The 12,862-nt window shown below is 39.7% G+C and overlaps 1 protein-coding gene across 1 annotated transcript; it reads right to left on the bottom strand.

The window, feature by feature from the left end:
* Positions 1 to 536: 536 nt before the first annotated feature.
* Positions 537 to 11,346, bottom strand: pnp6 (purine nucleoside phosphorylase 6). The gene is made up of 6 exons (XM_051382471.1): positions 11,164 to 11,346; positions 7,537 to 7,715; positions 7,325 to 7,428; positions 4,660 to 4,835; positions 4,384 to 4,574; positions 537 to 2,805 (listed from the first exon to the last, which is right to left on the bottom strand). The coding sequence occupies exons 1-6, from the start codon at positions 11,196 to 11,198 to the stop codon at positions 2,609 to 2,611; spliced, it is 882 nt and encodes a 293-aa protein (XP_051238431.1). The 5' UTR covers positions 11,199 to 11,346; the 3' UTR covers positions 537 to 2,608.
* Positions 11,347 to 12,862: the final 1,516 nt, after the last annotated feature.

Raw genomic sequence — 12,862 nt, 5'->3', positions numbered from 1 at the left:
TGAGCTGTGAGGCATCTGTGTGTGAGTGTGTGTAAATACAATCCAGCCCAGTATAGGGGTTGTGTTTGTGTTATTGGGCTGCCTGGTTCATTTGTATAAATATTTCAGCTCCACAGTGGGCCGCACCTCTACATGCTGTATGTAGATAAATTATGTAACAGAAAGGAGCGTGGCACGGAACAGCCATTTGCACTCCATCTCAATCTCACAACGTCTTCATCAGTTTGAGGTGTGTTTAAAGTGAAGGATTGAGAGAGTGAAGCTGAAGGTAGAGAGAGGGAATGGGAGAGAGTGTTTAGAAGGGTTAGGAGAGAGGTCTCTCCTTAATCTTACTGCTTTTCACAGATATCTCCCTTCACTGATCATCATTATCGCTGAAAGTGGAAGAAAACCTTTTTCTACTTTAACACATCCATATGGATTGATTCAGGGACATATCCCTTTAGTAGACACACGCGCGCACACACACACACACACACACACACACACACCAACGAGTGCACTCATCCATGGTAGAAAATACCAGCAGCCAAATGTAATTTGTAATTTGTAAGCCTTTATTTGACAACAGCAACATCTGCATAAATATAAATTGTTCTAAGTCAATAGAGACATAGTAGTGCAGTTAGATCTTGCCTTGAGACAGTATACAGTACAGTATTTATGATTCAACTGTGCATATATGGTCTATTAAATACAAACGTGTGGAAGACGTCGCAAACCAGACAACTAAAGACCAACGAGGAAACAAAATGCTAAATCTGAAGTTGTGCTCACTCAGGAAAATAGTCTTAAAATTAAGGAATTGTATTTAAATAACAAGTTTTCCAGTTTATTGTAGCAGCACCATATTTTACTTTTAATGCATTCTGAGTGGAATTCCCCTTTAAGAGCACTATTAGCATCTTGATGTTCAGCCTGTTGGTCTAAGAGGTGGACTGCTGACCTAGGATTTCCGGCTCTAATGAATGAGACGGTCAAGGGAACCTGGCAGGAGGTTCCAGATCAGCGCAGTGAAGATTGAAAACTGCAGGCCCAGTTTTCATTATTGTACCTCTCCCTGATATTACAGTGTTGTGGTCTCTTGGTATACAAATAAAACGGATCCAAATGCAATCCACCGCAGAAAAACCTTCATACATCACTACTGCTTGTCCGGATTAGCCTTTGATTTTAGGTATTTCTTTCAGATTATTTTTATTTATTTTTTATTTATTATTAGTTTTCTATATAACAATTCACGGATCTACAAGATTACTGAAACTATAGGACAGGCTTTCCAGAAACAGATAAAACCTTACTTTCTTTTCTCACTGGAGATCTAACAAGAATTAGGATTCACATGGCATTGCCATTTTGTCCCATTTTTTCATCAGTAAAAACATTACATAATTAAAACCAGTGATTTGTCTCCTTCAAAAATAAACAACTCTGATTTGATCACAGTGTAAATATACCCAGTCTGATTTATAGCTAAAACAAGTATTTATCATTTATTATTCTATATGCTCCCTGATTAGGAACTCTTATTATGTGGATTGTCTAATTCCCCACTGGAGAAGTAATGGGCCGTTCCCTCTAGCCCTGCACCGACCTGTCAAGGCCGACGCATAAGTGCACTGGGTCTTCTGAACAAATCTTAAGATGGTAGGCTAGATGATGCATTCACAGGTGGTAGTTGCACATACTGCTCTCGCTAAGGGCAGATTAGACATATAGCATGTATTCATGTAACCAAGGTAAGTATAAATAATGGAGGGTATCACTCTAATTGACAGGTTGTCAGTGACAGTGTGTAAATCTTAATGATAGACAATCATGATAAGGAAACATTTGCTGAGTCTCCAACAAGAACAGGAAGCTATTGAGTGATTACTAACCATGACACAATCATCCCAGTTTATCTAATGTATCCATTAGTAGTCATTAGCATCCAGTAGCATAAACTGACCATTAAATTGTCTTATATTTATTATGTTAGCCTTCAGAAAGGTCCCAGCCATTTCGTATGCTGTCACTCTGCCCAGTGTAGTGAAACACTGCGTTTCAGCCTCATACTAAGTGTTTCTAGGGTTCTGGTAATCCTCTTCTAATTATCATTTCTTGCCCAAAGAAATTTAACAATGCTAAGCCAAAAACAAATGCAGCCAATCCTTTCCCTCAATTATAACGTTCATATTAATGGCTGACTGGACAACTGTTGCTCTTTTAATGTGTAGATACCATCACCTCTTCGCACCTCTGAAGCTGTCAGAAATATAGAGGACTGGGTCCAAGCTAACATCTCCTGGTTTGTTAAAGTCCTTGTGATAATACTGAATAGCAAACTAGACACACATACTCAAATGTCTTGGACATTTCCAGCTATTACAAGCATCTCTAGTGTATACTGACATTCTCAAAAATGTTTTCTTTACTCTGCGTTCTACTTCAAAAACCTCACTCATACCCCAGTTAACCATGTTACAATATTCAAATAATTATCAACACCAACTAAACCAGCTCAACCCCTGCACATAATTTTTACCTTTTGTTTGAAGTTATGATTAATTCCCAATGAATGAATCGACAACAAATTAAAATTGCCAGCAGATTTCAGATGAAGGCACTAGATCTTGGTGATGAGGTTGCTGACGAGCTTCTGGAGGTCCTGGGTTCGGCGCTGGGTGGTCCTCAGCACCTCCTCATGGTTTGCCTTCGCATTGCTGTCATAATCTGTCACAACCTTGTTGGTGATGAGAGACAGACCCAAGACCCGCAAGCCACAGTGACGAGCCATCACCACCTCAGGCACTGTACTCATACCTAGGTAGGGGGAAGAATTAGATTAGATTTAGTAGTGCACTTTCACAAAATTGGCAGAGAGATTTAAAAAAGAATGATCAAAATGGATGGAGCACAGACCAAATGCTAAATAAATTATTGAGTGATGTGTTATGGCTACCTTTTAGACTAAGTATAATGCCTAAAGGTCCAGTGTGTAACATTTAGGAGTCATGGATACCCATAGACCCTTCCCAACTTGCTAGAATGATATGGTTGGTACCAATGGATGCGTTAGGTTATCTAGTTTTGATGATAGCTGGATCTTCACTCTAGCTTTAAAGCGGAGCCAGCTATTGCCTCTGAAAGACACTGCCGAGTGGAAGAGATAAGGATAATAGAATGGCACTTAGGGTGGCCAATCAGATTTCAGGGGCCACCCCAGGCCCCGCCTCTGCTAAGCTCTTAAGCAGCTGCCATTGTTGTTGTTACTTCTCACACACACCTAGTGTTAAACCATGCCTGTAGCTCATGACGTAGCCTGGCAAGATGTATTCTTTCGGGAGCTGCTACCCCATTTTGGTGTCAAATGCTAAATAAATTATTTAGTGATGTGTTATGGCTGTGGCTCAGAGCCAGAGCGGGTCGTTCCTTAATCAGAAGGTTGTGGGTTCGATCCCCAGCTCCTGGTGCAACATGTCGAAGTATCCTTGAGCAAGATATTGAACCCCAAATTGCTCCCGATGCTGTGAATGTGTATGAATGTTAGTTTCTGTTCAATGGACTTTACCATCACTGAGGTGGTCGGAAGACTAGAAAGGCACTATACAAGTACAGGTCCATTTACCATTTAGACTAAGTATAATGCCTAAAGGTCCAGTGTTTAACATTTAGGAGGATCTGTTAGCAGAAATTGAATATAGTATTCATAATAATGTTTTTATTAGTGTATAATCACCTGAGTATAGGAATTGTTGCGTTTTAGTTAGAATGAGTCTATAGACGCAGCAGGGGTCACCTTCAATGGGGTCTGCCATGTTGAACCGCCATGTTGCCACAGTAGCCCAGAAGGGACAAATCAAACACTGGCACTAGACAGGGGCGTCTGCGTTTTTGAACATTTGCAACTACACTTCTAGATGCCACTTAATCCCACACACTGGAACTTAGTTCAGTAAAGAAGAAAGTTCAGTAAGAAAAAGATGTGTATTTAGAAAAAAATGGAAATAAAACTTTATTGTCAATCTATTTCTGCCACCCTTTTATGTCTCCATGCCACCCCATGCATGCATCATTTAATTTCTCTCTGCAGGGTTATGTGTTCTGTCTATATGCAGCAAAGTTGGTCTTTGGTTTATTAATTTATAAAGGGTATGGATGGGGCTTACACAGGAAGCTATTAGAAATCACCTAGATTGCTTTAGTTTTTCCTATTAAATTGTTTTCTACTGCCATTCATAAAGGTTAGATTGAGCTGCCAACAAAATATGCAAAACAATATTTTAAACAGGTACCTAGATTAATAAAATTATTTTAAAAAATGATCGGTAGTAGATGCACTGTAGAGAGGTTTCCCCACATCAGAATTGCTTTGAGTGAGCATGAGGCAGCTGTACTAACCCACAGCATCAGCCCCCAGCGTCTGCAGAACTCTGCACTCTGCAATGGTCTCATATGTCGGTCCAGCCAGCATGCAGTAAACGCCTTCCTGCAGGAGGCTGTTGCAGCCCTGCTCCTCTGCTGTTTGCCTGGCCAGAGCCCTCAACTCACGATCATACGCATCCGACATGCAAGGGAAACGCACTCCAAACCTGGAGAGACATTAACTGAATGAATGGGATGTTGCCAGTGCACTAGTTTCACTTCCATAGTTCTGCTTTGGTGTCTGTGCGGTACCTGTCATCATTATGCCCACACAGCGGGTTCTGCCCTGCAAACCCCGGCATGTTGATGTGATCCTTAATGAGCATGACGTCTCCCACATTGTAGCTGCCATTGAGTCCGCCGGCTGCGTTTGTCACAATCAGAGTTTCCACGCCCAGCAGGAAGAAGACTCGCACCGGGTACGTCACCTGGAGTGACACACATGCAATTCTTTAGAGACAGATACTGTTGTTCTTTTATTGCTTTGATTCATATCAGATTATTGCAAATGGGAGTTACACGATGGGGGTCACCTGGGAACAACAGACGAGGGACAATTTCTGCATACACTGAGGCCAATAGAGTCTAGTCTTTTTATTACTGTAGGTTCTTGTTGAACTGTGCATGTCTGAGAACAGTTGTGGTTCTGTACTAACCTTTATAGGGCAGCTGATGGCCCGTAAATGACTGTTGTTACTTCTCACTGCAGTCACATTTGGAAATTGCTTTTTCTATATCACATTTCTCAACAGCTTGAATTGCCTGGGAAAGTGTTTTGCTAGTTAGTGCAGGAATGTTCTGAAGTACCCTGGTTTCTTGATAAGGTCAGCGCTGCCATTTTGGAACATTGGCCTCTTTGATATGAGTTTTGCATATAATGATGGACTGTGTGCTAAGTTGACTCGTGGCCTTGTTGGATGGAATGTAAGCATAGTAAGCCGCATGTGTAATAACAGGTCTGACAGCAGTTAAACTGAAGCCAGGAGATGTTCATGATGACTTGACTTTATTGAACTATTTGCCTTGGGTGGCAATACATTTTTGTCTGTGTCAAGGTAGTTTTCAGTTGTTACTGACAATTTATGTCACCTTATAAGGAGGAAGAGAAAAAATCACACAGGAAGAGACAGAACTTACAAGTTGAAGTTTGGTTTAGCTTTTAGGTGCTAATGTTTAGTATTTATATGTCGATGTAATGTTTAACCATATTAGTTTAGCATGTTAAGATTTGCTGAATACCACTAACCACAAAGTCCAGCTATGGCCATTTGGCTTGTCATTAGTTTTGCATGAATGTGGTCATAAAGCAAAGTATTGGACAAATTAAAAATGTTAGTTGTGGACCGGCAAACCAATCATCAGACTTACATTGCTATCCACAGAGCCACGCCCTTATGTGGCTGATAAAAACTGATACTCATCTCATCTGATCCTTTGTTTAGTTGAGGATTTTGTTCAGTTTGCCAAGAAGGGCTTACAGACCATAACACAGGACAAAGTCCAGCACAACTTCCTATAAATGCATAATTGTAATAGGCTACATATTGTCAGGGGGAAATTTACCTCACTTGGCTTGGGTGGAGTCAAATATTTTTGAGTTCAGCTCAGTTTATAGTCATTCAGCTAGAGGCATTTCATACAGTGTATCACTGTCTAAAGTCCCAACTGTATACAGGAGGGTCATAATGCATCTGGCTTTCTATTACTGGATGTATGAACATGGATTTTATGATTCAGCGGGGTTATATGGATCATTTTATATGGAGATGGTACATCAGAGCTGGTAATAAAATAAATAAATAAAAGCAGGTGACAGTGTCTCCACTGGCCAAAGGCCAGTCCCATACTGACACTATGAAACACTGGGTGGTTTTCTTACTGTCATCACAATACTGCAGCTGATCATTCAACACACAAAGTAAATTGTTAGCCAAAGTTATACTATGGCCAGTCATAATCTAGTCAAAAGGAAACTGAAGACACCCAGTTAACATAATTTGATTATGAGATGAGGAAGCTGTGTCTCTGCTGACAGTTTGCTGTGAATGGGTATCTGAAACTTTATGAAAGAAAGTCCAGTTTAAGCCGTTGAATTTAAAGTTGTTACATTTTCAAAAAACACTCTACAATTCATTTTGCAGGCATAGTACTATTTATAAATACTGTATCTACTCATTATCACCAAGCCAATGTCATTATTGGAACTTAAAATTGAGAGATGTTGCACAGAATGAATCCTGTGTCTAAAGAGCCTCCCTCTGTGACATGAATAACAAAGTAGGTGTTAAAGATTAGGCCTTCCTCTACAGAAGCTGTGAATGTTTATCTCAAAGTCACTAACAAGGTCAGAGTTTAAAGTGCCAGCTTTTGCTCAGTTTTCCTGTATAGTATATCATTTGTATCAGCAAGGTTTCAAAATGCAGAAGCAAGTTGGCTTGTGACAGAAATAGAGACAAGAAAGATGCTCACAAGGCAACTTAGAGTAGTCACAAATGTCTGCATCTCTGCACCATGCGGGGTTCACACGGATATCATTTGATTGATAGTTTCATCTGAATTAATGAATATATTAAACTTACAACAAGGAGTTTTCAAACAGTCTCAATTTAATACTAATGCCTCTATATGACTTACATCAACACATGAGACCAGTAAGAAGATGGCCTATTTCTATGTAGTTATTCTCAATGTCTGCCATCGATTCAGATTCCCCTTGAAATCAATAAAAAGAGGGGGTAGAAACACATTCTATTTCAGTCAATAGATCCTCTTAAATTTTACACACTGGATACACACCTTTAAATACATTATTACAGAACAAGTTCATTCTAATGATTTTTTACAGCTCACCTTGAGCGATAACACTGTGGACTTACCAGTTAGCAGTATTTCATATGCCTTATGTACTGTAGCTTACCGTGTGTATGTTGTAGCCCTCGTAGAAGTGGAATCTCCCCTGCATGCAGACACACTCACGGTCCTGCAGCTTCCCGAACACCAGCTGACCGGTGTGGCCCGGCACTGCACAGCACACATACATTATGAGCAGCTGCTTACATGCTTGTGTATATTTTAGAAACACCTATAATAACTTTTAGATAAAAAAGCTGTTTGTCACAGACAACCTACCAGTGCTGATGGGAAAGCGTGGAATGTCCTTATACGGGAACACAGTCCTGTCACCCAGCAGGTCAGCCAGACTGCCCAGGCCTGAACCACAGATGATGGCTACTTTAGGACGCTGCTTTGTGTGGGCGAGCAGCCAGTCTGCTGTCTCCTTATACTCTTCATAACTGTAGCTGAAAGTGCTGGAAAAAATATGTCAAATGTTACTAAACCAAAGCTCTGATAGTGATAAATCAATTACATATCTCTATGATAATCATCGCCATTGCTATCATCATCATTATCACCAAGGAATAAACACCATAAATACTAATCAACATCAGTCCCATGTTTTGAATTAAGAGTCATCACTGTCTGAGGAGAGCGAGCAGGAATAACTCACAGCTAATGGGAAGCCTACAGAAGCGCTGTCTCTTTTAACAATATATGAGTGAGATAGACAGTCTGAATAAAATGTGTTTGCAGGAAGGTACGTTTACAGATTATAATATAGATTATATTTTTTGGGGGGATGTGTACAACAGCAGAGAACAGTAATGAATGCAGTATATGTACTGAATAGAACTGGTTCAACCAGTTGCATTTTTTAACCTTTAGGCAATAACTAAAACACTGCAGACAAGAAGGGTCAGTTTAGTTCAGCCTAGGTTTTTGATCTATAGTTAGATAATGTGTAGATATGACATAACCAGTCCTGGAACACACTTTACGTGATGAAAAATACACTTTCTGAAACTCACACCAAGTGGTTGCTCAATGTCTTGATAATATTATCCAATATTCTGTAACAACCGTGTTAAATACCAGTTAAATGATCAGCTGGAGGGTAAGACACACTCAAATGCAGGAGTAAAAGCACATGGGAAAGGAACATTGTGTAGAAATAAGAATAAATAATACATTGTGCAACACACTTGTGGGTATTTACTTAGCCATTTTAAGAGTAGCAGCCAAATTATTATTCAGCGATGCTGATTTGATTGGAAACGCCTCGAGGTACTACTTCATACAAAGTCTGAAACAGTCTGTAATTCTGGTTATAAATCTGGTTGTAAAGCTATAACCTTGTTAATGTTTCCTCTATGCCTCAAGCTTTGTTATTAAAACACAATGACACTTCAGGCTGCAGCCTTTACCAGAGCAATCTGAGGATTTTAGAGCTTCCATATAAGATGACAGCTAGAGCAGGACAGCCTTGGGTGTTCAATCTGGCTACATTTCCCCATGTTTCCTTCCAGCTTAAAAGGGAGCGGGGACATTTTTTATTATAGTAGATATGTTGGTACCTGAGACAGGGTAAAGTCAAAGTGATGAACTCTTATGAGTAAGTGTGAAGTCATTAAAACTTTATCAAGACAAAAAATAAAGCGGTACGTGTATTTCTGTTTCTCAAAAATGCCCTGCAAGTGATCCACGTATTCTACTGTGACACAATGGTTGTATGGCTGTCATTACAATCCTGTCAGTTGCAGAAGCTGCCCTTCACATAGTTCTTCAGGTGGTAATGTCAGCGTGACACACAAACACACAGCTACAATCACACTGACACACAGAAAAACAGACATACTGTTCTCTTAGTGTTTGATTCATAAACAGATTCTTTGAGTTGGTGCCAGTAGAAGGTGGGGAAGGAATTGCAGCCGCTGAGGTCATTTAACCTGACAACTAAACAACATCTTTCTTTAATCAGAGATTCATAATGCCAAGAAACGGAGACATCAGCAACATCAATGTGCAATATGTAACCTAGCCAGAAAAATAACGTCGCTTATCCAGCAAAGACATGAAGGCATCCCATGTGTCTGTAATTCTGCTGTAATGTTTTATATTACTAACAGCTAACAACCAAGAAAAGGACATTTGAACCAGGGCTAAACCTCCAACATAATCTTTTCCCCCTTTCATTATGTAACCAATATGTGACATTTCATATCCACAAGATTCACAAGACTATCTTGTTATTTCTGGTCTATAATAGTTGGTTACACAGTTCTCCTGTTGTTTAAAAACTAAAACCAGGTGCAGATGCTAACTTTTTAGCTCGCTGCTATTAGACTGTGTTAGCATTTTATGTTGTTTAATAGAAACTGAGTCTGTACACTGTACACCATAACTCTACATAATACATAGCCTGCTTACTGATATACTGATAATGATATCATAAATGATTGTATGATTTTTATGTGTTATTTAGGGATTTTGTTGTCCCACTCAAAACCACTTGATTCATTTTTGAACAAGAGTGAAACCTTTTTCGTGTGATTTAACAACTAGGGTGGATCTATTGTCAGAAATGGAATATAATATTAATAGGTATGTTTTCATTGGTGTATAATCACCTATAAATAAGAATCACTGTGTTTTCTTCACCTTATGGTGCATTACATTTGAACTGGGAAGTCGGAGATTTCCATATTTCCAGTCAGATATTTCTACTTTTCTGACTTGTTGTATTGGAACGCGGTCGACTTGGGTCCTCTTCAACAGAGGTTGCCATGTTTAACCGCCATATTTCTACAGTAGCCCAGAAGGGACAAACCCAACATTGGTTCTAGATAGGACCTTTAATGTTTTTCATGAGTTTTGCGGAGACTAGAGTTTCTCGAGCGGTATTCAGTTGGTTGCAATTTGCAATGTACTGGTCCTTTAATGTTCAAATTAATTTCATGGGCCCATCCCTAAAACTGGCATAACTTATAGGCAACATTTTTTAATGATTTTAAGAATATGAATATTTGAAATTTCTTCAGATTTTTCCCATTTTTTTCTTTTAGCACTAGTGCCTTTTCACTTAATTATTAATTTATTTAATTATTATTAATTAAAAATGTTATTTTAGATGTCCTTATTTATTGTTTTCAATAGGGATTCAAGTTTTATTTAAATTTCATTTGTTAATTTCACTTCTTTTCTTTTCTTCAAAACAATGATAAACCCTGCACCAAATCATGTTTAATGATCATGCATGTCACGTACAGTAGGCCTCTTATGTAACCGCAAAGTGAGAGATTTAACTCTGAGCTCTCCCCTCTGTGGTTCTCACGGACCGGCCAGCTGTGCGCGGAGCTGTCCGTGGTGCTGCCAGAACTGAGTATTCAAACACTGGAGCAGAGAGAAGAGTTGGACGCCCCCCGGGCTTTCTTACACATTTTTGGCAGACACTACACAGCACGTCTCTAAAACACAACCGAGTCCGACCAGTCTGAGCTGCTGCTAAGCTCCGAGGCAGAGAACTAGAAACGCTACACGGGCCTGTTGTGAGCCGGCAAAGGTATTATTAATAAAATAAATAAGGTTTGTCAATGTAAAGAGAAAGCAGACTTTAATAGTTACGACATACATAACCTGTCACATACATACACGACTACGTCAGAGGTGTCATCCTGGGAGAAAAGCCCTCATAGGCTACTAATCCTGAGAATATAAAGCGCTCATGTTACTGCTGCCTTGGCTTCTCTGAACCATTCTCAAATAGCACAGTCCGTGCCAAGATGCGTCTGTCAAACTGATTACACAGGCGTTATATGCTTTGAACACCACTGGATAGCCCTTTAATATACAGGGTAGCCTTGACAACCATTAGGGCTCGCTTCACTCCCGTCCACCAACATCCAGCCTTATCGCTCTTACCTGCGCTGGCTAGAGGAGCAGGACGCCGCTTCCATATCTGATGATGAGCATACAATCTACTGATGACACGTTGTTTGTGTCGGGTTTTGTCAGATGCTTCCCGTGTTGAGTTCACTGTAGTGGGGCGGCTGATGGAGATTCTGCTGCCGTGGACGGAGTGACGGAGGTCATCCTGCGCGCAACGTCACTGCGCAGAGGGGAAAGGGGCGGGGCCTACGCGAACCGCCGGTCCCTTTGAAAAAGACTAAATCCAATTTTCTACCAGGATGGGCAGCTCACTGATCCGTGCAGTGACAGAGACAGGGCTGGGAACGGAGGGAGAAACAATGAGAGGGCAACAGAGGTGAAGAGAAACAGAACGATGAGGAAAGTGATAAGATCAGCAACAACTTTTTGTATGAACATTAAAAAAACAAAATGACCTAATGTTACAAGTGTGGTTAAACAGTTTAAATCCTCAGAATCTCTGCATGATACTACAACAATTTGTACAAATAGTTTCTCTTTCTCTCTCTCTCTCTCTCTCTCTCTCTCTCTCTCTCTCTCTCTCTCTCTCTCTCCCTCTGTCACACACAGGGACTGCTCAACAATTCAAAGAGCTGACTCATGGGTTAGAAGGAGACAGTGAAAGTGATAGTTAGAGAAAGCACAGAAACAGTAGTTTTAACTTTGACTCAGGAGAGCTATAATGACGCATAATCAAACAAACTCTTTAAATGTGTACTATAACCAGATCTGGAGTGCACAGTAAAACTATAATTTCAGTTTAAGTAACTAATTACCAGATTTAATGATTTAAATCAATGTGAATGAGTATATCCAAGGCCGGAGGGCACTGAACGTTCTCATCCTTTTTTTCTTGGAATTTGGAGGTTTTAACAAAGTGGGGGAGTTTACGTTCTACAATGCAAAAATAACACATAGGGTATTTACTGTATAAGCCGATGCTAGTATTCATGTTTCTGTACGACTAGTTTAGGTCAACAAAAAAACTGAATATATTCCTTGACTTGTGTACTCTTTGGAAAATATTTATCAATCCCTCTACTGGGGGGGATTAGTAACCTCTGTAAAATATCAGTTCAAATGTGTGTGTTATGAACAGAGAGATAAGAGAGGGATAAATAAGTGGCTTTGTAAGTTATAGATTACATTAGAAATCCCTGCCCTGTCATCATGCTCACTGGGCTTTCAAATCCCTTTTGTAGTCTTACTTGCCCTTATAATGACCCTCTTGAACACACACACACACACACACACACACACACACACACACACACACACACACACACATACATAGACACAGTGCTCAGTTAGTGTTGTTTTTGTGTGTGTGTACGCCTGCATGTGTGTGTATTATTTCTACCTTGAGTATTTCTTCAGCTGTGGTGTAGATTATAGCAGACACTAACTGCGTTGTCAACCTCCACTAAATAAGACTTTTCTAAATGAACCACTTTTCACTGAAACAGGCCAAAACAAGCTGCAAGTCAAACTCAATGTCTGAAATAAGTTTAATTTTAGGAACTGTAAAAATACTTTTTGAAATGAACAACAAATAAGTTCAAATCAAGCATAAAATATTAACAGAAATAAGCATTTGTTGAAGTTTCAATCATATTTATATTCTAGTTAACATTAGGGAGAGAAAATTGACAGCTTTATTTCCCAGATTAAGATTTTAAGTACAATATAATAT

The sequence above is a fragment of the Dicentrarchus labrax genome, unplaced genomic scaffold (genome assembly GCF_905237075.1).
Source record: "Dicentrarchus labrax unplaced genomic scaffold, dlabrax2021, whole genome shotgun sequence".
Classification (NCBI taxonomy): Eukaryota; Metazoa; Chordata; class Actinopteri; family Moronidae; genus Dicentrarchus; species Dicentrarchus labrax.
The sequence above is the reverse complement of the archived record's forward strand: the minus strand, read 5'-3'. Positions and strand labels throughout refer to the sequence as shown.

Bases quoted from the DNA above. Each gene is read 5' to 3' on its own strand.
- pnp6 (XM_051382471.1), bottom strand. From the start codon at position 11,198: ATGGAAGCGGCGTCCTGCTCCTCTAGCCAGCGCAG. The intron at 7,716-11,163 runs GTAAGAGCGATA...TATTTTTTCCAG, and splicing joins TGCTCCTCTAGCCAGCGCAG to CACTTTCAGCTACAGTTATG. The intron at 7,429-7,536 runs GTAGGTTGTCTG...TGTGCTGTGCAG, and splicing joins ACGCTTTCCCATCAGCACTG to TGCCGGGCCACACCGGTCAG.